Raw genomic sequence first — 27,805 nt, 5'->3', positions numbered from 1 at the left:
TTGTTAGCTTAGGAAAGTATGTCTAAATGATTTAATTGCTTTAAGCTCAAACTACTTTATCTGAATTCTGTGCAGCATGTTAGGCTAGAATTACTAGTTTGCCTTAATATGAAATTGGTCATTTGCTGAATATTTTCTATTACTGCTGTGTATTTACATTTGGGACTACGGATGCGGGATTCCGGTAGATCCCCCTTGTTTGTATATTTGGAACTACAGATGTGGGATTCTGGTAGATCTCCCTGCACAGTTATATGGAACTACGGGACTGCACCCGGTAGGTTTCCCCAATAATGGGTATTTACATTTGGGACTACGGAACTGGATTCCAGTAGATCCCCGCGCACTATGAGTTGGACTATGGAACGGGATCCCGGGAGATCCATTGGATATGTATATTTGGGACTACATGACAGTATCCTGGGAGATCCCGATTGTTATTTTGGTGCTGAGTCGTATTTCTCTTTTTGTTTACCTTGTATCTGTAATAGTTGTTGTTGCCCTTTATATCTTGTGTTACGTTTACGGCTATACTTATTTATATTGTTCTGTTCTACACTGCCAAACTTTATATTTTATTTAACCTCAGTAGGGCCCTGGCCTTCCTTGTCACTACCCGACCGAGGTTAGGCTTGACACTTACTGAGTACCGCTGTGGTGTACTCATTCCCTTTCTGCGCATGTTTTTCATGTGCAGATCCAGGTACTTTGACTTAGTCCTATCACCCTTGAGGCGAGGCGACTGCTCTAGAGACTTCGAGGTATATCTGTCGCGTCTGCAGACCGAGGAGTCCCTTTCCATTCTATCTTGTAGTGATAGCCCTTCTATTTTCTTCTGTTGATGTAGACATTCCTGAGTTAGAGCATTTTTATTATTTTCGTAGCTTGTGATTCATGGGTTATCGGGTTTTGGGAGAAATGTATTGGTTTTAAGAGTTAATATTGTGTATGCTGAGTGAAACTTTTAAACAATGTTTTATTAATCTATCCCTATTTTAAATTGTTTTCTTCCGCAAATTTGGTTTATCTTTTGCATTTTAGGCTTACCTAATCGTAGAGACTAGGTGTCGTCATGATGGTACATGGAGCGCGAACCAAGGTCGTGAAAAGTTGGTATCAGAGCTCTAGATTCATAGGAGTCATGAATCACAAGCCGGTTTATTAGAGTCTCGATGATCGGTATGGAGACGTCTGTACTTATATACTAGAGGCTATGTAACTTTTAGGAAAATTCCACTTCATTTGATTTCTTTTTTGTGCAAGATTTTGATATCACAATTCTAAACTTTTGTCTTCTATTCTCACATAGATGGTAAGGATATTCGCTACCCGAGATGATCAGGCACTCGCGTCCCCTACCGCAGCCTTTAGAGATCGGGGCCGGGGTAGAGGCTGAGGACACGCACGTAGTGCAACCAGAGCACCTGCGTGAGCTGCCACCGAGGTACCACCAGAAGTTCCAGTCGGAGTCCAAGCACCTGATACGCCTACTGCTACTACTACTCTAGCACTTCAGGAGACTCTGGCATAGTTCATGAGCATGTATACCACTTTGGCTTAGACAGGGTTGCTACCCCTTGCTGCAGCTACAACTTAGGCTAGGGGAGGAGAATAGACTCCAGCCGCCCGCACTCCTGAGCTGCGAGTGCATGTTGAGCAGGTCCCGAAGATTATTCCTGTATAGCCTGTAGTCCAAAATCTGCCTGAGGACAGAGCAGCGGTTTCTGAGGATGAGCAGTTGAGGCTTGAGAGGTTCAAGAAGTACAAGCCTCTTGTATTCAGTGGTGTAGCATCGGTGATGCTCTAGGATTTCTAGATGAGTGTTACCGTATTCTCTGTACCATAGATATATCAGGATCGAGCAGGGTTTCCTTCACTACCTTTTAGCTTCGAGGAGACGCCTGTGAGTGGTAGCGTACCTATGAGTTAGACAGTCCAGATGAGGCTGCTTCACTGACTTTGACTCAGTTTTCAGATCTGTTCCTAAGAGAGTATGTTCCTCAGAGCCTTAGGGACGTATGGCGCACAGCTTTTGAGCATTTGTGCTAGGGTGCTATGACTATCTCAAAGTATGCTGTCCATTCACTAGTTTGGCTAGATATGCACCAGCCTTGGTTTCTACTGTTCGCAAGAGGGTTTGTTGGTTTATTGAGGGCCTTATTCCAAACATCAGGTCTACCATGGCTCGTGAGTTGGAGATGGATATTTCTTATCAGCAGGTGGTAAGCATTGCTAGGAAGATTGAGGGTATGCATGATAGGTAGAGAGAGGAGAGGGAGGCCAAGAGGTCTCGAGAGTCGAGCCATTATTCTGGTTCCCGTGCCCTAGCTACAGGTCATCATGGTAGGGGTTATATGAGCCGCCCTGTTCATTCAGATCTTCTAGCAGCCAGTGGTATTCTAGCTCGTCCTGGACCTCAGGAGCCTTATTATGCACCTCTGGCTTCTAGCGCGCCTCTTGCGCGGGGTGCTTTCAGAGGTCAGTCCAGCAGACCTGGCCCCGGCCAGTCACAACCGCCATATCCTCCCAGAGCTTGTTTTGAGTATGGTGACATACGCCATATGGTGAGGGATTACCCCAGACTTGGGAGGGTACACCTCCATAGACTTCTCAACTACAGCATGCCCCGCAGAGAAGGCTATGATTAAAGCTCTAGTTGCTATACCACCTGCTTAGCCAGCTAGAGGTGAAGGTCGGGGAGGTAGAGGTCGCCCTAGAGGGGGAGGCTAGTCCAAATACTATGCCCTTCCTACCCATACCGAGGTTGTTGCCTCCGATTCTGTCATCACAGGTATTATACTGGTTGATCATAGAGATGCATCGGTTCTATTCGATCCAGGCTCCACTTACTCTTATGTGTCTTCTTATTTCGCTCCGTATTTGGGTGTACCTCGAGATTCTTTGAGTTCCCTTATTTATGTTTCTACTCCCGTGGGAGATTCTTTTGTTATGGACCGTATTTATCGGTCTTGTTTGGTTGCTCTTAGTGGTTTTGAGACTAGAGCCAATTTATTATTGCTCAAAATGGTAGATTTTGATATTATCTTCGGCATGGACTGGTTGTCGCCTCATTATGCTATTCTTGATTATCATACCAAAATCGTTATGCTGGTTATGTCAGGTGTACCGCGTGTTGAGTGGAGAGGTAATTTAGATCACACTCCCAGTAGAGTTATTTCTTTTCTTAAAGCTTAGTGTATGGTTGAGAAGGGGTGTGATGCGTATTTAGCTTATGTGAGAGTTGTCAGTGTTGATACCCCTTCAGTTCATTCAGTCCCAGTAGTACGAGATTTTCCCTATGTTTTTCCAGTTCATCTTCCAGGCATGCCGCCTGATAGAGATATTGATTTTGGCATTGATCTGTTGCTGGGCACTCAGCCCATTTCTATTCCTCCGTATTGTATGGCTCCTCTTGAGTTGCAGGAGTTGCAGGATCAGTTACAGGAATTGCTTGATAAGGGTTTTATTCGACCTAATATATCACCTTGGGGTTCTCCTATCTTGTTTGTGAAGAAAAAGGATGGTTCTAAGCATATGTGTATTGATTATCGCCAGTTGAACAAGGTTACAGTGAAGAACCATTATCCTTTGCCTCATATTGATGATCTGTTGACCAGCTTCAGGGCGCACAAGTATTTTCTAAGATTGACTTGCGCTTATGTTACCATCAGTTGAAGATTCGGGAGCCGGATATCCCAAAGACTGCTTTTAGGATTCGGTATGGTCATTACGATTCCTTATTATGTCATTTCGGCTGACCAATGCCCCAGCAGCCTTTATGCATTTGATGCACAGTGTGTTCCAGCCATATCTTGACTCGTTTTTCATTGTCTTTATTGATGATATTCTGGTGGATTCCCAAAGTCGGGAAGATCATGAGCAGTACCTGAGGACAGTGCTCCAAACCTTGAGAGAAAAGAAGTTATATGCTAAGTTCTCGAAATGTGAGTTTTGGTTGGATTCCGTGGCATTCATAGGCCACGTGGTGTCGAGTGAGGGTATTCAGGTGGATCTAAAAAAAGAAGAGGACATGCAGAATTGGCCCAGACCATCCTCAGCTACAGAGATCCACAATTTTCTTGGTTTGGCGGGTTGTTACCGTTGTTTTATTGAGGGGTTTTCATCGATTGCAGCCCTTATGACCAGACTGACCTACAGGGGTGCTCCATTCTAGTGGACAGAAGAGTGTGAGGCGAGCATTCAAAAGCTCAAGACAACTTTGACTACAGCCCTAGTTTTGATATTGCCTAAAGGATTGGCATCTTATACTGTCTATTTTGATGCCTCGAGGATTGGCCATGGAGTGGTATTGATGCAGGACTGTAGGGTGGTAGCCTACGGGTCCAGACAGATAAAGGTACATGAGCAGAATTATCATGTCCATTTTCTTGAGTTAGCTGCTATTGTTCACGACTTGAAGAATGTCGTCAAATTTGTACGGTGTTCCTTGTGAGATCTATACTGATCACCGGAGTTTGCAGCATCTATTCAAGTAAAAAGACCTTAATTTGCGCCAGAAGAGGTGGTTAGAGCTGCTGAAGGACTATGATATCACTATCTTATATCACCCGGGCAAGGCCAATGTGGTGGTCGATGCTTTGAGTCGTCAAGAAGAGAGTTTGGGGAGTTTGGCTTATCTACTAGCATCGGAGAGGCCCATGACAATGGATGTTCAGGCCTTAGCCAGCCAGTTTGTGAGATTGGATCTTTCGGAGCCTAGTCGGGTTCTACATTGCGTGGTTTCTTGGTCTTCCTTATTTGATCGTATCAGGGAGTGTTAGTATGATGACCCTCATTTGCTTTTCCTCAAGGACAAGGTCCAGCACGGTGATGCCAGAGATGTGACTGTTGGTGATGACGGTGTATTAAGGATGCAGGGTTGGATTTTGTACCCAATGTTGATGGGCTTCGGGAGTTGATTCTAGAGGAGCCCACAGTTCGTGGTATTCCATTCATCCGGGTGTCACTAAGATGTATCAGGATTTGAGGCAGCACTATTAGTGAAGGCAGGTGAAGAAGGATATAGTTGTATTTATAGCTCGGTGCCTCAACTGTCAGCAGGTGAAGTATGAGCACAAGATACCGGGTGGGTTGCTTCAGCAGATGGAGATTTCGAAGTGGAAGTGGGAGCAGATCACCATGGACTTTGTAGTTAGGCTCCCACGGACTTTGAAAAAATTTGATGCTATTTGGGTGATTGTGGATCGGCTGACCAAGTCCGCGTACTTTATTCCTATGTGTACTAACTATTCTTCGGAACGCCTAGCGTAGATTTATATCCGGGAGATTGTTTGTTTGCATGATATTCCAGTGTCCATCATATCAGATAGAGGTACTTAGTTCACATCGCAGTTCTGGAGGGCCGTTCAGCATAAAATGGGTACTCGGGTGGAGTTGAGTACATCATCCCACCCTCAGATGGACGGACAATCCGAGCGCACTATTCAGATTCTTGAGGATATGCTCCGTGTGCATGTGATTTAGTTTGGAGGGTCTTGGGATTAGTTCTTTCCATTGGCGGAGTTTGCCTACAACAACAACTATCAGTCCAGCATTTAGATGGCACCGTATGAGGCTTTATATGGTAGGCGGTGTAGATCCCCAGTGGGTTGGTTCGAGCCGGGCGAGGCTAGATTGTTGGGCATAGACTTAGTTTAGAATGCTTTGGAGAAGGTCAAGGTGATTCAGGATAGACTCCGTACAGCCCAGTCCCAACAGAACAGTTATGCAGACTGGAAGATCTGTGATGTTTCCTATATGGTTGGGGAATGGGTTCTGCTTCGGGTTTCGCCTATGAAGGGCGTTATGAGATTCGGGAAGAAAGGAATGTTGAGTCCGAGGTTTATTTGTCCTTTTGAGATATTGCGGCGTGTTGGGGAGGTTGCTTATGAGCTTGCCTTACCTCCCAGCTTGGCAGGAGTTCATCCAGTATTTCATGTTTCGATGCTCCGGAGGTATCACGGTGATCCGTCGCACATGTTGGATTTTAGTTCAGTCCAGTTGGAGAAGGATCTATCTTATATTGAGGATCCGGTGGCAATATTGCATAGGCATGTTAGAAAGTTGTGGTCGAAGAACAGTGCATCAATAAAGGTTTAATGGCGAGGTCAGCCGGTCAAGGAGGCGACCTGGGAGACCGAGCAAGATATGCGCAGCCATTACCCTCATCTTTTCACTACATTAGGTATGTCTTTATGCTCGTTTGAGGACGAATGAATGTTTAAGTGTAGGAGGATGTAACGACCCGGCCGGTCGTCTTAAGAAATAATGCCCCGATCCCTTATTAACTACTTTCCCTGTGTTTATTTCTGCTATTTTGATTTGCCGGGATGTTCGGTTTTGAGTTTCGGAGAGTTTTTGGACACTAAGTCCCTAAATGAGAGCTTAAGTGTTGGAAATTTAACCATAGTGGGAACGATGAGAAGACGGCCTCGGAATGGAATTCCGATGGTTCCATTAGCTCCGTTGGGTGATATCGGGCTTGTGGGCATGTTCGGATTGTGTTTTGGAGGTCCGTAGCTAATTTAGGCTTGAAATGCCGAAAGTCAAATTTTGAAGTTTCCGGTTCGATAGTGAGATTTTGATCAAGGGTCGTAATGAAATTCCGGAAGTTGGAGTAGCTCCGTAGTATTGAATGTGACGTAAGGGAAAAATTTCAGGTCATTCGGATGAGGTTTGATAGACTTTTTGATTGAAAGCGTATTTTTAGAGTTTTGGAGTTCTTAGGCTTGAATCCGTGGGTGATTCGTCATTTCGATGTTGTTTTAGGTGTTTTAAGGATTGGTATAAGTTTGGACAGTGGTATTAGACTTGTTTGTGTTTTTGGTTGAGGTCTCGGGGTCCTCAGGATGATTTCGGAAGGTTGTCGGAAGGTTTGGGAGTTGCTTGACCAGCTGAAGCTGCTGATCTACTGTCATAACTGCACCTGCGGTTGGGTCCCGCAAGTGCATAGCCACAGAAGCGGCATTTATCATCGTAGAAGCGGAATTAGGCAGGAGCAGCAGGGTCCGCAGATGCAGAAGATTTACTGTAGAAGCGGTACCGCATCTGCGAATGGGGAATCACAGGTGCGAAAACAAGTTGGGTTAGTGATTGTCGCTGATGCGACCATTGGTCCGCAAAAGTGGGACTGCATGTGCGGTCCCATGACCATAGAAGCGGATTAGCTGGGCAGAAACACATAAATTCTTGCCTTCGCAAATTTTAGCCATTTTTCACCTCTTTTCAAACGGGAAGAAGCCTTGGGGAGCATTTTCAAGAAGGATATTCAGAGGAGTTTATTGGGGTAAGCTTTTTGGTCCCTAAACTCATTATTGGAATGATCTTTATCATTTTAGCATGAAAAATTAAGAAAAATCAGTGGTAAATTGGGGGATAGGGCTTGACTAATTAGAGACCTTTGAGTGATAATTTCAAGGACCATTTGAGGTCCGATTTTGGGACTTTTGGAATGACTAAACTCGTGAGAGTGTGAGGATTCTGGAAATATAAATTTTATCCGATTTTGAGATATGGGCCTGAGGGGCATTTTGGTCATTTTACCTAATTTCACGTACTAGCTTAGAATTTCTTTGTAGAATCAGTTAGTTGAAGTTTTATTTACATTATGAAATTGAATTGAATGGATTTGGTCCATTTGGTGTCGAGTACTCGTGGCAAGAGCGTGATTTCATATTGATTGACCTGGTTCGAGGTAAGTGGCTTGCCTAACCTTGTGCGGGGGACCTTCCCCTAAGGATTTGATATTATTGTTACTTGAAATGCCTTGTACGTAAAGTGACGAGTGTGTACTTGAGCTAATTGTTGAAAATCCGATTTTCATTAAGTAATTACTAGTATGTTTTCCTTTCCTATTTATATTACTTGCACTTTAAACGTGTTGTTATCTTAGGAAAGCATGTCTAAGTGATTTAATTGCTTTACTTGCTCAAACTACTTTACCTAAATTTTGTACAACATGCTAGGCAAGAATTACTTGTTTGCCTTAATATGAAATTTGACATTTGCTGAATATTTTCATATTACTGTTATGTATTTACAGTTGGGACTACGGATGTGGGATTTCGGTAGATCCACCTTGTTTGTTTATTTGGGACTACAGATGTGGGATTCCGGTAGACCCCCCTACACAATTGTATGAAACTACGGGACTGCACTCGGTAGGTTCCCCCAGTACTAGGTATATACATTTGGGAGTACAGAACGGGATTCCAGTAGATCCCCGCGCACGATGAGTTGGATTACGGGACGGGATCCCGGGAGATCCATTGGATATGTATATTTGGGACTACAGGATGGTATCCTGGGAGATTCTCGATTGTTATTTTGGTGCAGGGCCGTATTTCTCTCTGTGTTTACCTTGTCTCTGTAATAGTTGTTATTGCCCCTCATATCTTGTGTTACTTTTACTGCTGTACTTATTTATACTATTCTATTCTACACTGTCGAACTTTATATTTTATTTAACCACAATAGGGCCCTGACCTTCCTCGTCACTACCTGACCGAGGTTAGGCTTGGCAGTTATTGAGTACCGCTATGGTGTACTCATGCCCTTTCTGCGCATGTTTTTCATGTGCAGATCCAGGTACTTTGACTTAGTCTTATCACCCTTGAGGCGAGGCGACTGCTCCAGAGACTTTGAGGAATATTTGTCACGTCCGCAGACCGAGGAGTCCCTTTCCATTCTATCTTGGAGTGATAGCCCTTCTATTTTCTTCTGTTGATGTAGACATTCTGGAGTTAGAGCATTTATATTATATTTGTAGCTTGTGATTCATGGGTTTTCGAGTTTTGGGAAAAATGTATTGGTTTTAAGAGTTAATATTGTGTATGCCGAGTGGCACTTTTAAACGTTGTTTTATTACTTTATCCCTATATTAAATTATTTTCTTCCGCAATTGGTTTATCTTCCGCATTTTAGGCTTACCTAGCCATAGAGACTAGGTGCCATCACAATGGTTCACGGAGAGCGAATCGGGGTCGTGACACATTAGACACTAAATTAACTACCTAAATCAGTGGTTTTCAATAGACTACCTAAACCAGCGCAACAAGTCTTGGTTAAATTGAAAATATTTATGGGGGTTGATAATAGAACATTGGTTGATTATAGGTGGTTGTAGATACATTAAGGGGATTGATCGTAAAATAGGGAATAAGTATGTCACATGACTCCTTCTTAAAAATAAGGAGGTTGATTCAATATCATCGGTCAACAATAGATAATGTGAGTGGTTGATTCTAAAACAGTAGTCTATAAGACAACTTGGTCACATGACTTCTTAAAATAAGGGGGTTGTTTCTAGATTAAAGGTCTACAATAAGCAATGTGAGTAGTTGTCAATAAAAGAGTAGTCTACGAAACAACTTGGTCACATGAATCTTTATTAAAATAAGGGAGGGAACAAGTTTAGAATATTAAAAGAGCTAATTATCTTATTATAACACCAGTAGCTAAAAGATCAAGAATGTTGCAACAATACTTTACAAGTTGTTTTCTTGTGGCCAATTTCTTTTGCCTTTCTTCCTGCAACTAGAAGAACTAGGTTCTAACATTCTTGGTCATCTCTTAAACATCCTTCTACCCATTGTAGGCTCGACATCAGGTGGAAGTATTTTTGTGGATCGAATCTCGTCATGCACCAACCAATTCTCTTCTAAAGGGATTGCGTGAATGGTTCTTTCATATGCAGACAAATATGTTGAAACCTTATAGAATGGAGATGAGTGAACGTAAATGGAGGAACCATAACCATCTCTAAAGCTCAATCTCAGAGCTACCATTGCATGTGGGCAGGGTATGTTTTCCAAATCAAACTGATATCAAGAACATGTGTTCAAATCCAGATCAACTACTGCATCTCTGACGTGCCCAACGACGCTAAACTGGTTATTCTCTAGTTGATGCACCTAAAGCGCGTCGCCGACAACCATATTATTCCTAATCTTATTTTCAGCAGAAGGAACAAAGAGGGTCAAAATATTTTTCATTTTATTGCACCTCTCCTCGATTTGTTTTGCAAACTTTCGAATAATATGATTGAATAGGAAACGATCGGGAAGTCTCTTTGATCCTTAAGCATTGCTTTAATCGATTCTGCAATGTTTGTTGTCAACACGCCATATCGATTTCCTGGAAAGAAGGCCCTGCTCCACTTTTGGAATCCAATTTCATTCGCGAGGTAGTTAGCTACTTCCATGCTTTTGCATGAAATTGATGAAAATGGTCAAAGAATTCCTCAGTACTGTATAACCGTGCTGCAGGAAAGAAATACTTAATAAAAATTCTACAATGAAATCTCTTGCATAGAAGCAATCTCCAACTGTTTCATTAGATCCAATATGTTGTCAAAACATTTTTCAAGGAAAAAACATGTACCCTCATCTCCAACTGGACGACTAACAATATCTGGGAGCTCGTCCACTCCATCTGTATCTTCCAGACCATACGAGTTCATTTAATTGTCACAAATATCATGCAAGTCATTGCTAAATCCGCTGAAGCCATCTTTTACCTTTTTTCCTCCTCTACTTCTAAAATTGGTGGTTGTGTTGGTGGTGCAGCTGTGGCATTTGAACCTTGATGAGACATTTCAATAGGAATGTCATCCCCTTCTTCATTTCAGCCACAAATATCTTCAAAAAAGGCCATATACCATTAATTGTAATATCAAGGAGGTATGATTGCAAATCATTGTCATTCTTAATAAAGGAAGGAGGAATCTTGTCCCTCTTCGGTACAGAGCAAAGCATATATGTATTATTCAAATTCCCCAGGGAACATATTAGTTTTTCACGTTTAATGATGACATCAACAAATTCGTCAAATGTACAATTGCTAGATATACAGATAGGTAATGTATCCTTTGTATAGGAATTCCAATTCCAGATAGTTGGCCCCTCAATCCATTCACCAAAATATAGACCGCATACTAATATACAATCTCTCATTAGTTTATTGTGAACTTGTGGTTTATTCTAACAGTGGTCAATTACACACTAGTGCTTGAGCACTGTGAAGAAAAGATTTGCAGAAATCCAAATTAACAACGACAAAAAATATAAAATGAAAACCCTTACAAAGGAGGTACATAGTATACCACTTGGAATGAATTATCAATCCAATATACTACCAAATTTTTTCCCAAATTGGACAGATCCGTAAAAACCCAAATTTGTCGATTTCTTCAAAGTAAATGTTAAGTGAAAAGAATGAATCTTTGAGAGGAATGAGGAAGAAGGGAGACGACCTCTGTGTATTGAATGCAAGAAAAACAAACTGCAATGGAAGAATCAGCCGTGGAAAATAGGGATTGGGGTGGCAGATGAGGCGGGGAAGGGATGGATTTTTTTTTTTAAATATGGTAATATTACATTTATATAGGTTGGGGCTAAAGTATAATAACTTAAACTTTAGGGATAAAGACTCAACTTTTCCCTTTCACTTTATAATCCTACTTAGCCATTAATTAAGCATAAGGTCAATCCAACAATAATTAAAACATGAAGGACACTTGGTCAATTCAAATTTGAAAGGAGGTCATATTGCCAACTACCCCCTAAAACTTCCCTAAATTATTATATTTTTGTCAGTTACCAACTTAAACTATCTGGTATCCCCAAAATTTCCTTCACAACTTATTTCGATGGTTGTTACATGTTGTATTGTATCACATTATTACTTTAAATATAATATTTATTTTGATTATTACTTAAATTTTATTGTATCGTATCATTAAATCCGTCATTACGTAATGACAAAAAGTATCACTTTATGGAATGACCGATTTGGTGCGGTTGCATCGTTCTTTTATATTTTCTCTCATCTTGCCCTTCCATATTATTAAATAATTTTATTTTATCCTTTACCTTACTTTTTGTATAATAGTTCTATCTCATACCTTACTTTTCTTTATAATGTTGCAAATTCTTCTTCATATTGTTGGTGCTTGAGATCATGAAACGACGGAAAATAATACAATCTATCCAAATATTGTTTATATCATAACAATACAGTACAATACTATACTATACTATACGATACATTATGAAACGATGCATAACAATCATCCAAAGAAGTTGTAACTACATACTCCTATATATTAGAAAACCCCTCGTCGATTTTTAATGGTGAGTGTCATACACTCTTTTAGTTAACTTAATCTAATCTAAATATCAATTTAGTTAAGAATTTTAACTAATAACTGAAAATACTTAAATGGATAAATACTTGGGGATTAAAATATCAAATAAAGAGGGATGAAGGATAAACACATGGTCATTTATATAAAAAAAAATTCTCTTCCATCACCTCCCATAATGGCTAAACCATGTCTCAATCGTGATTTTGTCATTAAACATTGAATTTTTCCTATTAACCTTTGATTTCACTGAAAATTTTAGTTTCATACGAGATTTGAATAAATAAATTTAAAATTTGGTAAATATTCCAGGTTTGGTAAACGTTATGGGCTTTTGGTGGACTAAATAGTGTTAAAAAAAGAAAATCAAAATAAAGAAGAAAGATAATTTTAGAACAAACAAGAGAAGAAAAAAATTTCAGACGAAACAACTAGGAGAAAAGAAGAAGAAAGATAAAAAATGAAGAAGGGTAAAATATAAAGAAAATAGACGGAGAATAGAAAAGTTGAAATTGTTAAAGGGGGTAACACTAATTAACTATTAGACACGGCCAAGTGGGGAAATTTTTGTGTATAATTTTCTCTCTCAGCGCCTTTTGACGAGTTATCTTATATATTTTACTAAAAATTAATGAAGCATTTTTTTAATATATAGGGGGATATAGGTAAGGGTGATTTTGGGAAAGCCAGATAGTTTAAGTAAGTAATTGATAAAAATATGATAATTTAGGAGGGGTTTAGGATATTCACTCATTTTTATTTCTTTTGCTTGTTCAGTTTAGTAAATTAAGAGAAACACAAATATTCTTTCCCGCTTTACCATTATAATTAATTACTTTTTATCCAAAATTATAATCCCATGATTTTAAAAGTGCTAATAGTCAGTTCATTTGTTATGGGTATCTATATATATATTAAAGCAAGAAAGTTACCATATATAATTGACATTATGGTTAAGCCAAGTGGCAAGCTAATAAATATCAATAGTATATGGTAACTTTATTATATATTTAACTATTTTAGTTAAATACAAATATTATATAAATATTATTAATTCGGTTAATGATACCCATAATTTTATCATATTTTAAATTTATAGATAAAGTTCCAAAATTATCTTTTTTTATCATATTATCATAATTAATTCGGTTAATGATCATATGCAATCATGTTAGGAACTTTTGTTATTTTTTATAATTATTTAAATACTACTTCGCCTCTAGACAAAAAACACTCCTTATAACTATAAAACTCCTTCACATTTAAAATCCTATAAGTATAGTTCTTTGAAATACTGTAGCTAGATTTGAATAAAACGAAATTCTTTTAAAATAAATGTAATATATAGGGTACACGTCTACAATAACAAAAAAGAGTTTACACAACCAAATAAAAGTTTACTTACATATATAATAAAGTAAACATACATGCTGGAGAAAGAAATATCACAAAATCAGTCAATATTTAAAAAAACAGAAGAAATATCACAAAATCAGTCAATATTTAAAAAAAACAGTTGTTTCTTTTTTCTTCTTGAAGAATATTTGTTTGAAGAGTCAATTTGCATAAATGGACATCAAACATATAATAAAACTTTGGCTATACAATTGCTATCATTAATTTCAATTTAGCACATTTAAGGAATTGAAGGGTATAAGCTGAAACCTCTTCATTTAGCTGTAGTCAATCCAATATTGCAAGGGTATAATATTTTTTTCGTTGAAGAATATTAATTTTGAATCATTAGATTATGTGAAAGTTTTTTTTTTCAAACTTAACAAGAGATAAATTGGTTTCTAATTGATAATTTTTATAGCGACTTTTAAGTGTAACAAAGAATATATATAAAGAAAAAATTGGTATGGCGTGAAATATTTTTTCTTAAAATGTAAACAAATTATTTCAAAAAATCTCTTTACTTTTTTTAATTCAAAGATAATAAAAAGATAAGATATTTTTGAACATTAATAGAGTGTTTTAAAATTATTATAATAGAAGCAATATCATGGATAAACTCAAAAAACTGAAATCTAATGGAATGTTTACATATATCCGGCCATTTATTGTTTACTTTTTATAGCTAATATAAATAGAAGATATACCGACAACACATGATTATACACGTATTATATATGGATTATATATAAATTACACATCATTCAATTTTTTAATTTAAGTGGTCGGGTGAGAACTTATTTAGGCTAATTAGATGAAGCCAAAAGAAAAATATGAAATAATTTAAACCAAAGACTAAAAATATAATCAAAATTCATATGTAAACAATTTTTATTAAAACTCATCCTTTTATAGTGAGATAAATTAATTTTTTGTATCTGATATGATAATCGAATTTGAATTGGAATGCAATTTGAGTAGTCTGCATTGAGGTTAAGCCAAGTATAGTGTCGAAAAATAAATTATTTGACAATTTTAAGACAATATATGCAATATTTTATAATAATAATAATAATCAACTAATTTAACAGTTAATGATTCAAAGAACAAAATTTTTGAATATATACGGTATTAAAAATTCAAATTTTGGGGCTAGAGATATCGATAAACTTAAAGTGGAGTCATACTGAAATAAATCCGGCCAAAGAATCATTTAAATTTTTAGATAACCGATTAAAGTGAATTTATAATTAAGGATAATGTCTTCACTTGCATCATTATAAAGATAATCATTATTATTATAATATATATATAAAAAAATTTAGAAATTAAAATTTCAAAATAGAATTATTTTTTGAAAGATAAAATCACACCAAATAAAAGCTCAAGTCGTAGTATAAGAGTCAAGTCGTAATCAAAGAATCATTTATATCGTGTCAACCTTTGTGCTTTGCCATAAATATGAGTTATTATTTTATTTTGTGGCTATTTTTAGGTTCCAATGACACCTATGAGAATGGTGTAAAAATAAAATTATCACTACGAGAATTGAGAAACTGTTAGTCTTTTTTCATGTGGTGTTTCTTAATTAATATCTAACGATTATCTATAATTATTTAGAAGATTTAAGTGTTAAGGTTATTTACATATAATTCAAATAACTCAGATATTTAACATGGTTAATGTCAAATATCAAAATGGAGTAAAAAGAATTTCACTAGCTAAAGAATTTTTTATATTTTTATATAGCCAACTAAAATGAGTTTTGAATTAAGAATAATATTTTCAATTACATTATTGTAAAAATAATTATTATTGAAAAATAATGTTTTAGAAACTGAAATTTTAAGAAAGAAATATTTTTTAAGAGATATCAACACACCAAATAAGAGTTCAAGTAGTAGTAAAAGAATTAAGTCTTATCCAAAGAGTCATTCATTGTCTCAACATTTGATTGTTTTGTTATAAATATGAGTTATTATTTTACTTCTTAACTATTTTTAGGATCTAATGACACCGGCAAGAATGGTATCAAGAAAGAAAAATAGAATAAATTGTTAATTTTTTTTCATGTAGTTAATATATAATGATTATCTATATTTACTAAGAAAGTATAAATTTTAAAATTATTTACATACAATCCAAATAACTTAAATATTTGATATGATTAGTGTCCGCGCATCCATACGGGTACTAATACTAGTTATGATAATATAGGTGTTTTATTTGTTATTTCTTAAAAAAGTATTGCGGACAAGTTTAAGGACGGAAGAAAAAATATCAACCAGTTAAGACGTGGCAATAAACAATTAGGCTTTGAAAGGGCAATCGAATGCAGATCAACCTATGGCGTAAGGCCTTTTAGGAACCATCAAGCTTTTAAGCTTCGATTCATGTTGGACAGAATAGTGTTGTGCAATTAATCAAAGTTACAGTGGAGCAATAAATATTCATTTATTTTTAATTTAAAATTTTGGGCTCAACCTTTTGGTATAAAATTATTTTTATTAGAAAATAATTTTGTAACGACCCGACTAGTCGTTTTATTTTCTAAAACCTTGTTCTCCTAAATAAGACTTCATGTACTTACTTTTACTTATTTATGACTTGCGGGGATAGTTAGTTCGGGATTTGGAAGAGTTCGGGTTGAAATCAGAACACTTGGTTCCTTAAGTTGGCTTAAAAGGCTAAGTTTGACTTTGGTCAATATTTTAAGTAAACAACATCGGAATCGGGATTTGACGGTTCCAATAGGTTCGTATGATAATTTCGGACTTGGGAGTATGTTCGGCTCGGGTTTTGGATGAACCAGGAGCGTTTTGGCGCCAAATAGTAAAAGTTGATTCTTGAAGGTTTTAGAAGTTCTTTAAATTTGGTTTGGAGAGGGTTTTGGTGATATCGAGGTCCAAAATGAACTCCGAGATTGGAAAAAGTTCCGTAATGTTATTAAGACTTGCACGCAAAATTTGGTGTCATTCCGAGTAGTATAACTACATTTCGGCGCATTGGAAGTAAATTGAAGAACTTGAAGTTCATAAGTTTGATTCAATTGGTTTTGGGGTGTGATTCTTTGTTTTAATTTTGTTTCGGGCGTTCCGAGAGTTTGAGCGACTCCATTTTATGATTCCAAACTTGTTGGTACGTCCGGGCGGGGATCAAGGGGCCCCGAGTGTCAATCGGACAAGGCTCGGGCTAAGTTGAGAATTTGGAGCAACAGTTGAAGCATCAGGTCTCTCATAATCGCACCTGCCCTTGTCCAGCCGCAAAAGTGAGAAATCAAGGGCAGCCCAGGAAACGCAAATGTGGAAGATTGGGCGCACCTGCGTGACCGCAGGTGCGAGAGTTGTGGTCGCAGTTGTGGCTAGGCTCGCAGAAGCGGCCCCTTCTGTCCGCAGATGCATAGACTGGCCAGGTGAGGGGAATGCGCACCTGCGATGGCTTTTTCGCAGGCATGAGACCGCAGATGTGGCCAAGTCACATCAGCTGCGAAAATCGTTGGGTAGTGAGAGGTCATTTAATATGGACTTAGGCCATTTTTATCACATTTTCTTCAACTCTTGGGCGATTTGAGAGTTTTTAAGGAGGGGATTTCGACCTAGCTTTGTGAGGTAAGTAATTCCTACTTAATGTGGGTTTAATACATAGATTATGGGTAGATTCAACATGAAAATTTGTAGAAATCATGGGTATGAAAAACCCAGGGTTTAATAAAAATGAGATTCTACCACGAAAAATGGTTATGGAACTTAGTAAAAATTATATATTTATGTTCCTAAAATTATGGGTAACAACTTTCATCAAAAATTTCTGAAATCCGGACATATGGGCCCGGGGGTGAATTTTAAGAATCTTGCATTTTGGGTTGGATGTTCACATTAATAGTGGGAATATGAAATTTTGAGCATAGATTGATTAATTTATGTAATGTTTGACTAGTTTCGATTCGTTTGGCATCAAATTTGGAGGTTTGAGCACCTTTTTGAACCAGAAAGTAGGCTTTGAGATGAGGTAAGTCTCATTTCTAACCTTGTAGGAGGGAATTAACCCCATAGGTGAATTAAATAAATGTGTGTACCTATTTATGGGGGCTATGTACGTACGAGGTGAAGAGAATCCGTACGAGGCTACTCTCATGCTATTGTCCGGGTAGTTTAGGACCCGTATCATGGTTTATTTGAAATGTTTTTTCCCTACATGCCAATTTAATTGCCTAAGTCATGTTGGAATTTGCTTAAAAAATTGTAAAGGTTAAATTCACTCATTTGAAGATTGAATGGCAAACTTGATTGTAAATGAGAAATTTGTGTTTCCTTTAAAAATAATTGCTATTTGTGGATCGGGTCGAATACCTCGGTAGCAGATAGATGAAACTATGGTTCATGCTGTTCGACCCTTGGCAGTGCACAATTTAAATATCATGTTGGATCGGACCGTACGACTGCGGCATAATTTGCGCATGAAAATACTTTGGAACCCTCCATAATTGATATTGCATAAATGTCTTGAAATGTAAGCCATTAAATGATAAAACTAAACTTAGATTTAGTATTCGTTAAAGTCAAATTTATTATTTCCTATTATTGAGCTTTTAATATTATTCATGAAATCCATGTTAGTATAATATTTTTAATATATTATTGTTTGCCCATAGTATGTGTAAAAATCGACCCCTCGTCACTACTTCTTCGAGGTTAGACTGGATACTTACTGGGTACATATTGTTTATGTACTCATACTACACTTCTATACTTAATTGTACATGATATGAGGCAGGTGCATCTGGTTACCTGTTCGGCGCGCATACTTGATCATGGATCGAGATTTCACGGTGAGCTGCCTCCTTCCGAGCCGTTCAGCAGCACACCAGAATCTCTCTTATGTTTTGTTGTTGTCTATTCTATTTCAGGCAGTATGATAAACTTCTTTTGTATATTCCACTAGTTTTCCACGTACTTGTGACACTAGATCTGTAACGACCCGGTCGATTGTTTTGAGAATTAACGCCCCGATCCCCTATTAACTGTTTTGCTCGTGTTCATTTCTGCTATTGTGGGTTATCGGGGGGATTCGTTTTGAGTTTCGGAGTGTGTTGGGACACTTAGTCCCTAAATGAGAGCTTAAGTTTTGGAATTTGGACCGTAGTTGGAGCAATGTGAAGACGTTTCCGGAATGGAATTATGTCGACTCCGTTAGCTCCGTTGGGTGATTTCTTTCTTAGGGGCGTGTTCGGATTGTGTTTTGGAGGTCCGTAGCTTATTTAGGCTTGAAATGCCGAAAGTTGAATTTTTGAAGTTTCCAGATCGATAGTGAAATTTTGATATCGGGGTCGGAATCTGACTCCGAAAGTTAGAATAGCTTCGTAGTGTTGAATGTGACTTGTGTGCAAAATTTGGGGTCAATCGGACATGATTTTGTTGGTTTCGGCATCGGTTGTAGAATACTTGAGATTTCAAGTTTATTAGGTTTGGATTGGAGGGTGAGTCGTGGTTTTAGCGTTATTTGATGTGGTCAGAGGGTTGGATTAAGTTCGTATGATGTTTTAGGATTGGTTGGCATGTTTGGTTGAGGTCTCGGGGGCCTCGGGTGAGTTTCGGATGCTTAACGAAAGTTGAATGGGACCTAGGAAATTGCTGAACTTTGCTGAACCTGTTAGTTTCGCACCTACGGAGCTTGGACTGCAGGTGTGGTGCCACAGAAGCGGTTTGGGAACTGCAGGTATAGTTTAAAGCATAAGTGAAGTTAGTCGCAGATGCGGACCAAGGACCACAGGAGTGGAACTCCATCTACGAGTAAATGGGCGTAGGTGTAGAATTTGGCTGTTTAACAAAAATTCGTAGGTGCGGAGTGTTGGCCGTAGAAGCGGGACCGCATGTACGGTTAACCCCTCACATAAGCGGATTTAGCTGGGCAAAAAAGAGTAAATCGAGGGATTGAGTTCATAAGTTGTAAAATTGAATTGGAGCTCGGCGGAGGGCGATTTCTGGAGAGATTTTGAAGGCGAATGATTGGGTAATGAATCGTAACTCTAATTTGATTCTAATACATTAATCTATTGTTAGTTTTATCATTTAATTCGGAATTTGGGATAAAAAATTGAGGAAAGTTCTTAGGCCAAATTTTGAAATTTTGATCGAGATTTTAGTATCGAATTTGAGTGATTTTGGTATGGTTAGACTGAGTTATATTCCTTCTATGATTTTATTCTTTATTGACTGTTACTATTTTAATTATACTACCACATTTCATACTGTTTTACCTTGTTATATTTATATAACTAGTAGGGCCCTGACCTTCCTCGTCACTACTCGACCGAGGTTAGGCTTGACACTTACTAGGTACCGCTGTAGTGTACTCATGCCCTTTCCTGCACATGTTTTTTCGTGTGCGGATCCACGTTCATCTGCTTAGCCATTCTATCAGTGAGGCGGGCGATATCAAAGACTTTGAGGTATATCTTCCGTGTCCGCAGACCTAGAAGTCCCTCTCTATTCCGAGATGTGGGCCCGAGAGGATTTTTGTGTGTTTTTTCTATTTTCTTACCTTAGTTTCGATCCCTTTAGCTAAATTCGTTGTTTGTAGTTATATTTACATTATGAAGATGATTTGATTAGATTTGGACCACTCGGAGTTGGATACATGTGGCATGAGTGTGATTTCGGGTTAATTTGAGCTGGTTCGAGGTAAGTGGCTTGCTTAACCTTGTGTGGGGAACTCCCCTTAGGATTTGGTATTATTGTTATATGAATACCGTGTACATGATGTGACGAGTGCATACACGTGCTAATTATTGGAAACCCCCGTTTTATTAAGTAAATAATTCGTGTGTCCTTTTTGTTGAACACTAATTGTATTTTAAAGCCTACTGTTTATCTTAGGAAAGCATGCTTAGGTGACTTAGCTGTTCTATCTACTTAAATTGTTTACTTGAATTATGTGCAGCATGTTCAGAATAGAAGTCTTTGCTTTCTTGCTACGAACTTGAATAGAACTGTAGATTCTTTCTTAAGATTGTTGTGTGTTTACATTGGGACTACGGGACGATATCGTTGGAGATCCCTTTTATATTTACTTTGGGACTATGGGACGATATCCCAGGAGATCCTCTGCATATTTACGTCTGGGACTACGGGACGATATCCTTGGAGATCCCCTGTTGCTATTTCTATGTACTGAGTTATATTCCTTCTATGATTTTATTCTTTATTGACTGTTACTATTTTAATTATACTGTCACATTTCATACTATTTTACCTTGTTATATTTATATAACCAGTAGGGCCCTGACCTTTCTCGTCACTAGTCGACCGAGGTTAGGTTTGACACTTACTAGGTACTGCTGTAGTGTACTCATGCCCTTTCCTGCACATGTTTTTTTGTGTGCGGATTGACGTTCATATGCTTAGCCGTTCTATCAGTGAGCCGGGCGATATCAAAGACTTCGAGGTATATCTTCTGTGTCCGCAGACCTAAAAGCCCCTCTTTATTCCGAGATGTGGGCCCGGGGAGGATTTTTATGTGTTTTTTTTTTATTTTCTTACCTTAGTTTCAATCCCTTTAGCTAAATTCTTTGTTTGTAGTTATATTTACATTATGAAATTGATTTGATTAGATTTGGACCACTCGGAGTTTGATACATGTGGCAAGAGTGTGATTTCGGGTTGATTTGAGATGATTCGAGGTAAGTGGCTTGCTTAACCTTGTGTGGTGAACTCCCCATAGGATTTGGTATTATTGTTATATGAATACCGTGTTCATGAGGTGACGAGTGCGTACATGTGCTAATTATTGGAAAACCCCGTTTTCATTAAGTAAATAATCCGTGTGTCCTTTTTGTTGAACACTAATTGTATTTTATAGCCTACTGTTTAGCTTAGGACATCATGCTTAGGTGACTTAGCTGTTCTATCTGCTTAAATTGTTTTCTTGAATTCTGTTTAGCATGTTCAGAATAGAAGTCTATGTTTTCTTGGTACGAACTTGAATACAACTGTAGATTCTTTCTTGAGATTGTTGTATGTTTACTTTGGGACTACGGGATGATATCGTTGGAGATCCCCTGCATGTTTACTTTGGGACTACGAATCGGTATACCGGGAGATCCCCCTAAATATTTATATCTGGGACTATGGGACAGCATCCCAAGAGATTCCTTTGTACTGGATATTTACTTTGGGACTACAGGACGATATCCCGGGAGATCCTCTGCACATTTACGTCAGGGACTACAGGACGATATCCTTGGAGATCCCCTATTGCTATTTCTATGTACTGAGTTATATTCCTTCTATGATTTTATTCTTTATTGACTGTTAATATTTTAATTATACTGTCACATTTCATACTGTTTTACCTTGTTATATTTATATAACCAGTAGGGCCCTGACCTTCCTCGTCACTACTCGACCGAGGTTAGGCTTGACACTTACTAGGTACCGCTGTGGTGTACTCATGCCCTTTCCTGTACATGTTTTTTCGTGTGCGGATCCACGTTCATATGCTTAGCCGTTCTATCAGTGAGGCGGGCGATATCAAAAACTTCGATTTATATCTTCCGCGTTCACAGACCTAGTAGTCCCTCTCTATTCTCCCCTTTAGCTTTAGACTTCCTGTATTGACTTTTGATTAGACATTCTGGACTTAGAACACTATAAAGTTTTCTATAGCTTGTGATTTCATGAGATTCCGAGTTTTGGGAGTTTGGTTCAGTTTTGTGAATATGTATTGTATGTGCCGAGCAGAATTTTAAATTCTTTTATTATGTTTTACCCGCAACTTGCTAGTTTCTTATTTTATTTCCTTTTTCCGCAATTTGTTAGGCTTACCTAGTCGTAGAGACTAGGCGTCATCACAACAGTTCACGAAGGGAGAACTTGGTTCGTGACAAGTTGGTATCAGAGCTCTAGGTTCATAGGAGTCATGAATCACAAACCACTTTATTAGAGTCTCGCGGATCGATATGGAAACGTCTATTCTTATCTATGAGAGGCTATGTAACTGTTAGGAAAATTCCACATCATTTGATTTCCTTGTTGTGTAAGATGTTTGATTTCGAAATTCTAAACCTCTATCATCTATTCTCTCACAGATGGTGAGGACACGTGCTACCAGAGATAACCAGGCACCCGCTCCCCCTACTAAAGCCGCCAGATGTGGGGGCCGAGGTAGAGGCCGAGGAAGCGCATGTGGTGCAGCTCGACCACCCGCTCGAGCTACCATACAGGAGCCACCAGAAGCTCCAGCCAAAGCTCAGGAACCTGATACGCCTACTGCTACTACTATTCCAGCTCTCTAGGAGACCCTTGCACAATTCGTGAGAATGTACACTGCTCTAGATCAGGCAGGGTTGATTCCCCTTGCTGCAGCCACATCCCAGGGCGAGGGAGGAGCATAGACTCCCTCCGCCCGCACCCTAGAACAGCGGGTCCAGGTTGATCAAATTCTAGAGGTTATAGAGTATCTCCTTTAGCCCCAGTTCAGCCCGGGGACAGGGCAACAACTTCAGAGGATGAGCAGCAAAGGCTTGAGAGGTTCAAGAAGTTCAAGCCTCCTACATTCAGTGGTCTAGCATCAGATGATGCTCTAGGATTTCTGGAGGAGTTCTATCATATCATCCGCTATGGGTATATCGAGATCGAGTGGGGTTTCTTTCACTGCCTTCCAGCTTCGAGGAGCAACCTATCGGTGGCGGCGTACTTTTGTGTTAGATAGTCCAGCTGAGGCAGCTTCCCTTACATCTACCCAGTTTTCAGATATGTTTTTGAGAGAATATGTTCCTCAGAGACTCAGGGACGCATGGCGTGCAGAGTTTTAGCATTTGCACGAGGGTACTATGACTATTTCGGAGTATGGTGTCTATTTCATTGACTTGGTTATGCATGCACCGGCCTTGGTTTCTACGATTCGTGAGAGAGTTTGTCGATTTATTGAGGGGCTCATTCCCAACATCAGGTCTAGCATGACACGAGAGTTGGAGATGGTATTTCTTTTCAGTAGGTGGTGAGCATTTCTAGGAGAGTAGAGAGTATGCATGCTCGGGATAGAGATGAGAGGGAGGCCAAGAGGTCTCGAGAGTCGGGCCATTATTGTGGTGCTCGTGCCCCAACTGCAGTTTGTCATGGTAGGGGTTATATGAGTCGCCCCGTTCATTCAGCTCTTCTAGCAGCTAGTAGTATTCCAGCTCCTTCTAGACCTTAAGAGCCTTATTATGCACCTCTAGTATCTAGTGCGCCTCCTACATGGGGTGCTTTCAATGGTCAGTCCAGTAGACCTGCCCTGAGCCAGTCACAGCCGCCACGTCCTCCTAGAGCTTTTTTTGAGTGTGGCAACACACGTCATATGGCGAGAGATTGCCCCAGACTTAGGAAGGGTGCACCTCCAAAGACTTCTCAGCCACAGCGTGCTCTGTATAGTTCCCAGGCTATGTTCACAGCACCAGTTGTTGCCCCACCTGCCCAGCCAGCTAGAGGTGGAGGTCGGAAAGGTAGAAGTCGCTCTAAAGGGGAAGGCCAGGCCAGATACTATGCCCTTCCTTCTCGTACTGAGGTTGACGCCTCCAATTCTGTCATCACAGGTATTGTCCTGGTTTGTCATTGAGAGGCATCAGTTTTATTCGATCCAGGCTCAACTTATTCTTATGTGTCCTCTTATTTTGCCCCGCATTTGAGCGTATCTCGGGATTCATTGAGTTTACCTATTTGTGTTTCTATTCCTGAGGGAGATTTTCTTGTTGTGGACTGCGTTTATCAGTCGTGTTTGATTGCTCTTAGTGGTTTTGAGACCAAAGACGATTTATTATTGCTCAACATGGTAGATTTTGATGTTATCTTAGGCATAGACTAGTTTTCGCCCCATTATGCTATTCTTGATTGAAACGCCAAAACAATGATGCTGGATATGCCAGGTGTATCGCGAGTAGAGTGGACGGGTGCTTTAGATCACACTCCCAGTAGAGTTATTTCATTCATTAAGGTTCAGCAAATGATTGTAATGTGGTGTGATATCTAGCTTATGTAAGAGATGTTAGTACCGATACCCCTATAGTTGATTTAGTCCCATTAGTGAGGTATTGTCCTGATGTGTTTCCAGCTAATCTTCCGGTTATGCCACCCGATAGAGATATTGATTTCGGCATTGATTTGTTTCCTGGCACTCAGCTAATTTCTATTCCTCCTTACGATATGGCTCCTCCTAAGTTGGAGAAGTTGAAGGAGCAGTTACAGGAATTGCTTGACAAAGGTTTTATTCGGTCTAGTGATCACCTTGGGGTGCTCTTGTATTGTTTGTGTTGAAAAAGTATGGTTTTATGCGTATGTGCATTGATTATCGCCAGTAGAACAAAGTTATAGTGAAAAACCAGTATCCTTCGCCTCGCATTGATGATCTGTTTGACCAATTATTGGGTGCATGAGTGTTATCTATGATTGGATTTCATTCAAGTTACTATCAGTTGAAGATTCGGGGGCCAGATATCCCAAAGACTACTTTCAGGACTCGATATGGTCATTACAAGTTCCTAGTTATGTCATTTGGGTTGACCAATGCCCCAGTAGCATTTATGCATTTGATGCACAGTGTGTTTCGACCATATTTTGACTAGTTCGTCATTGCCTTTATTGATGATATTCTAGTATACTCCTGGAGTCAGGAAGATCATGAGCAACACCTGAGGACAGTGCTTCAGACTTTTAGAGAAATGAAATTGTATGCGAAGTTCTCGTAGTGTGAGTTTTGGTCGGATTCCGTAGCATTCTTGGGTCACGTGGTATCGAATGAAGGGATCAAGGTGGATCCGAAGAAAGTGGAGGCAGTGTAAAGTTGGCCCAAACCATCCTCAGATACAAAGATTCGTAGTTTTCTTTACTTGGCAGGTTATTACCATCGATTTGTTAAGGGATTTTCATCTATTGCAGCACCTATGACCAGGTTGACCCAGAAGGGTGCTTCGTTCCAGTGGATAGAAGAGTGTGAGGAGAGCTTCCAGAAGCTCAGGACAGTTTTGACTACAACCCCAATTTTGATATTGCCTACAGGTTCGGCATCTTATATTGTCTATTGTGACGCCTCGATGATTGGCCTTGGAGTGGTATTGATGCAGGACGGTAGGGTGGTTGCCTACGGATCCAGATAGCTGAAGGTATATGAGAAGAATTATCATGTCCATGATCTAGAGTTAGCTGCTATTGTTCACGCCTTGAAGATATGCCGTCATTATTTGTACGGTGTTCCTTGTGAGATCTATACTGATCACCGGAGTTTTCAGCATCTGTTCATCCAAAAGGACCTTAATTTGTGCCAGAGGAGGTGGTTAGAGCTGCTGAAGGACTATGATATCAATATCTTATATCACCCGGGCAAGGCTAATGTGGTGGTCGATGCTTTGAGTTGTCGGGCGGAGAGTTTAAGGAGTTTAGCTTATCTACCAGCAGCAGAGAGGCCCATGACAATGGATGTTCAGGCCTTAGCCAACCAGTTTGTGAGATTGGATATTTCAGAGCCCAGTCGGGTTCTAGCTTGTGTGATTTCTCGGTCTTCCTTGTTTGATAAATCAGAAAGCATCAGTATGATGACCCTCATTTGCTTGTCCTCAAGGACAAGGTTCTTCATGGTAATGCCAAGGATGTGACCATTGGTGATGACGGGGTATTGAGGATGTAGGGTTGGGTATGTGTACCCAATGTTGATGGGCTTCAGGAGTTGATTTTAGAGGAGGCCCACAGTTCTCAGTATTCTATCCATCCAGGTGCCGCGAAGATGTACCAAGATTTGAGACAACACTATTGGTGGAGGCAGATGAAGAAAGATATAGTTGGGTTTGTAGATCAATTTCTCAATTGTCAGCAGGTGAAGTATGAGCACCAAAGAACTGGTGATTTCCTTCAGCAGAAAGAGATTCCAAAGTGGAAGTGGGAGCATATCACCATGGACTTCATAGTTGGACTCCCGCGGACTTTAAGGAAGTTCGATGCCATTTGGGGGATTATGGATCGGCTGACCAAGTCCATGCACTTCTTTACTGTGTGTACTACCTATTCTTCAGAGCGGTTAGCGGAGATTTATATTTGGGAGATTGTTCGTATGCATGGTCTTCAAATTTCCATGATTTCAGATAGAGGTACTCAGTTCACATCATGAGTTTGGTACTCGGGTGGACTTGATCATAGAATTTCACCACCATACGGACGGATATTCTGAACACACTATTCAGATTCTTGAGGATATGCTCTGTGCGTGTGTGATGGAGTTTGGAGGTTCTTGGGATCAGTTCTTGCCACTGGCGGAGTTTGCCTACAACAACAGTTATCCGTCCAGCATTCAGATGGAACCGTATGAGGCTTTGTATGGTAGGTAGTGTAGATCCCTGGTGGGTTCGTTCGACCCAGGCGAGGCTAGATTATTGGGCATAGACTTGGTTTAGGATGCCTTAGAGAAGTTTAAGGTGATTCAAGATAGACTCCATATAGCCTAGCCCAAACAGAACAGTTATGCGGACCGGAAGGTTCATGATGTTTCCTATATGGTTGGAGAGCGGGTGTTGCTTCGGCTTTCACCTATGAAGGGCGTTATGAGATTTGGGAAGAAGGGGAAATTGAGTCTGAGGTTTATTGGTCCTTTGAGGTACTACGACGTGTTGGGAAGGTTGCTCGTGAGCTTGCCTTACCTCCTAGTTTAGCAGGAGTTTATCCGGTATTTCATGTTTCGATGCTCTGGAGGTATCACTGTGATCCGTCGCACGTGTTGGATTTTAGTTCAGTCCAGTTGGATAAGGATATATCTTATGTTGAGGAGCCAATAGCGATATTGGCCAGGCAGGTTTGAAAGCTGAGGTCAAAGAACATTGCATCAATGAAGGTTCAGTGGCGTGGTCAGCCGATCGAGGAGGCAATGTGGAAGACCGAGCAGGATATGTGCAGCCGTTACCCTCATATTTTCACCACTTCTTGTATGTCTCTATGGTCGTTCGAGGATGAACAAATGTTTTAAGAGGGGGAGGATGTAACGACCCGGCTGGTCGTTACATCCTCCCCCTCTTAAAACATTCGTTCATCCTCGAACCCGATCCCCTATTAATTGCTTTCCCCGTATTCATTTCTGCTATTGTGTGTTGATGGGAGGATTCTTTTGGAGTTTGGGAGTGTCTTGGGACACTTAGTCCATAAATGAGAGCTTAACTTTTAGAATTTGGATCGTAGTCGGAGCAGTGTGAAGACGGTTCTGGAATGGAATTCCGTCGACTCTGTTAGCTTCGTTGAGTGATTTTGGGTTTAGGGG

At 39.5% G+C, this 27,805-nt stretch overlaps 1 protein-coding gene across 1 annotated transcript; it reads left to right on the top strand.

The window, feature by feature from the left end:
- Positions 1 to 2,180: 2,180 nt before the first annotated feature.
- On the top strand, positions 2,181 to 27,352 carry LOC138873484 (uncharacterized). Its single transcript, XM_070151954.1, has 8 exons — positions 2,181 to 2,247; positions 2,335 to 2,478; positions 3,311 to 3,460; positions 23,754 to 24,107; positions 24,542 to 24,809; positions 26,086 to 26,176; positions 26,378 to 26,648; positions 27,093 to 27,352. Exons 1-8 carry the CDS (start codon positions 2,181 to 2,183, stop codon positions 27,350 to 27,352), a joined length of 1,605 nt encoding a protein of 534 aa, XP_070008055.1.
- Positions 27,353 to 27,805: the final 453 nt, after the last annotated feature.

Source organism: Nicotiana sylvestris, chromosome 7 (genome assembly GCF_000393655.2).
Source record: "Nicotiana sylvestris chromosome 7, ASM39365v2, whole genome shotgun sequence".
Lineage (NCBI taxonomy): Eukaryota > Viridiplantae > Streptophyta > Magnoliopsida > Solanales > Solanaceae > Nicotiana > Nicotiana sylvestris.
The sequence above is the reverse complement of the archived record's forward strand: the minus strand, read 5'-3'. Positions and strand labels throughout refer to the sequence as shown.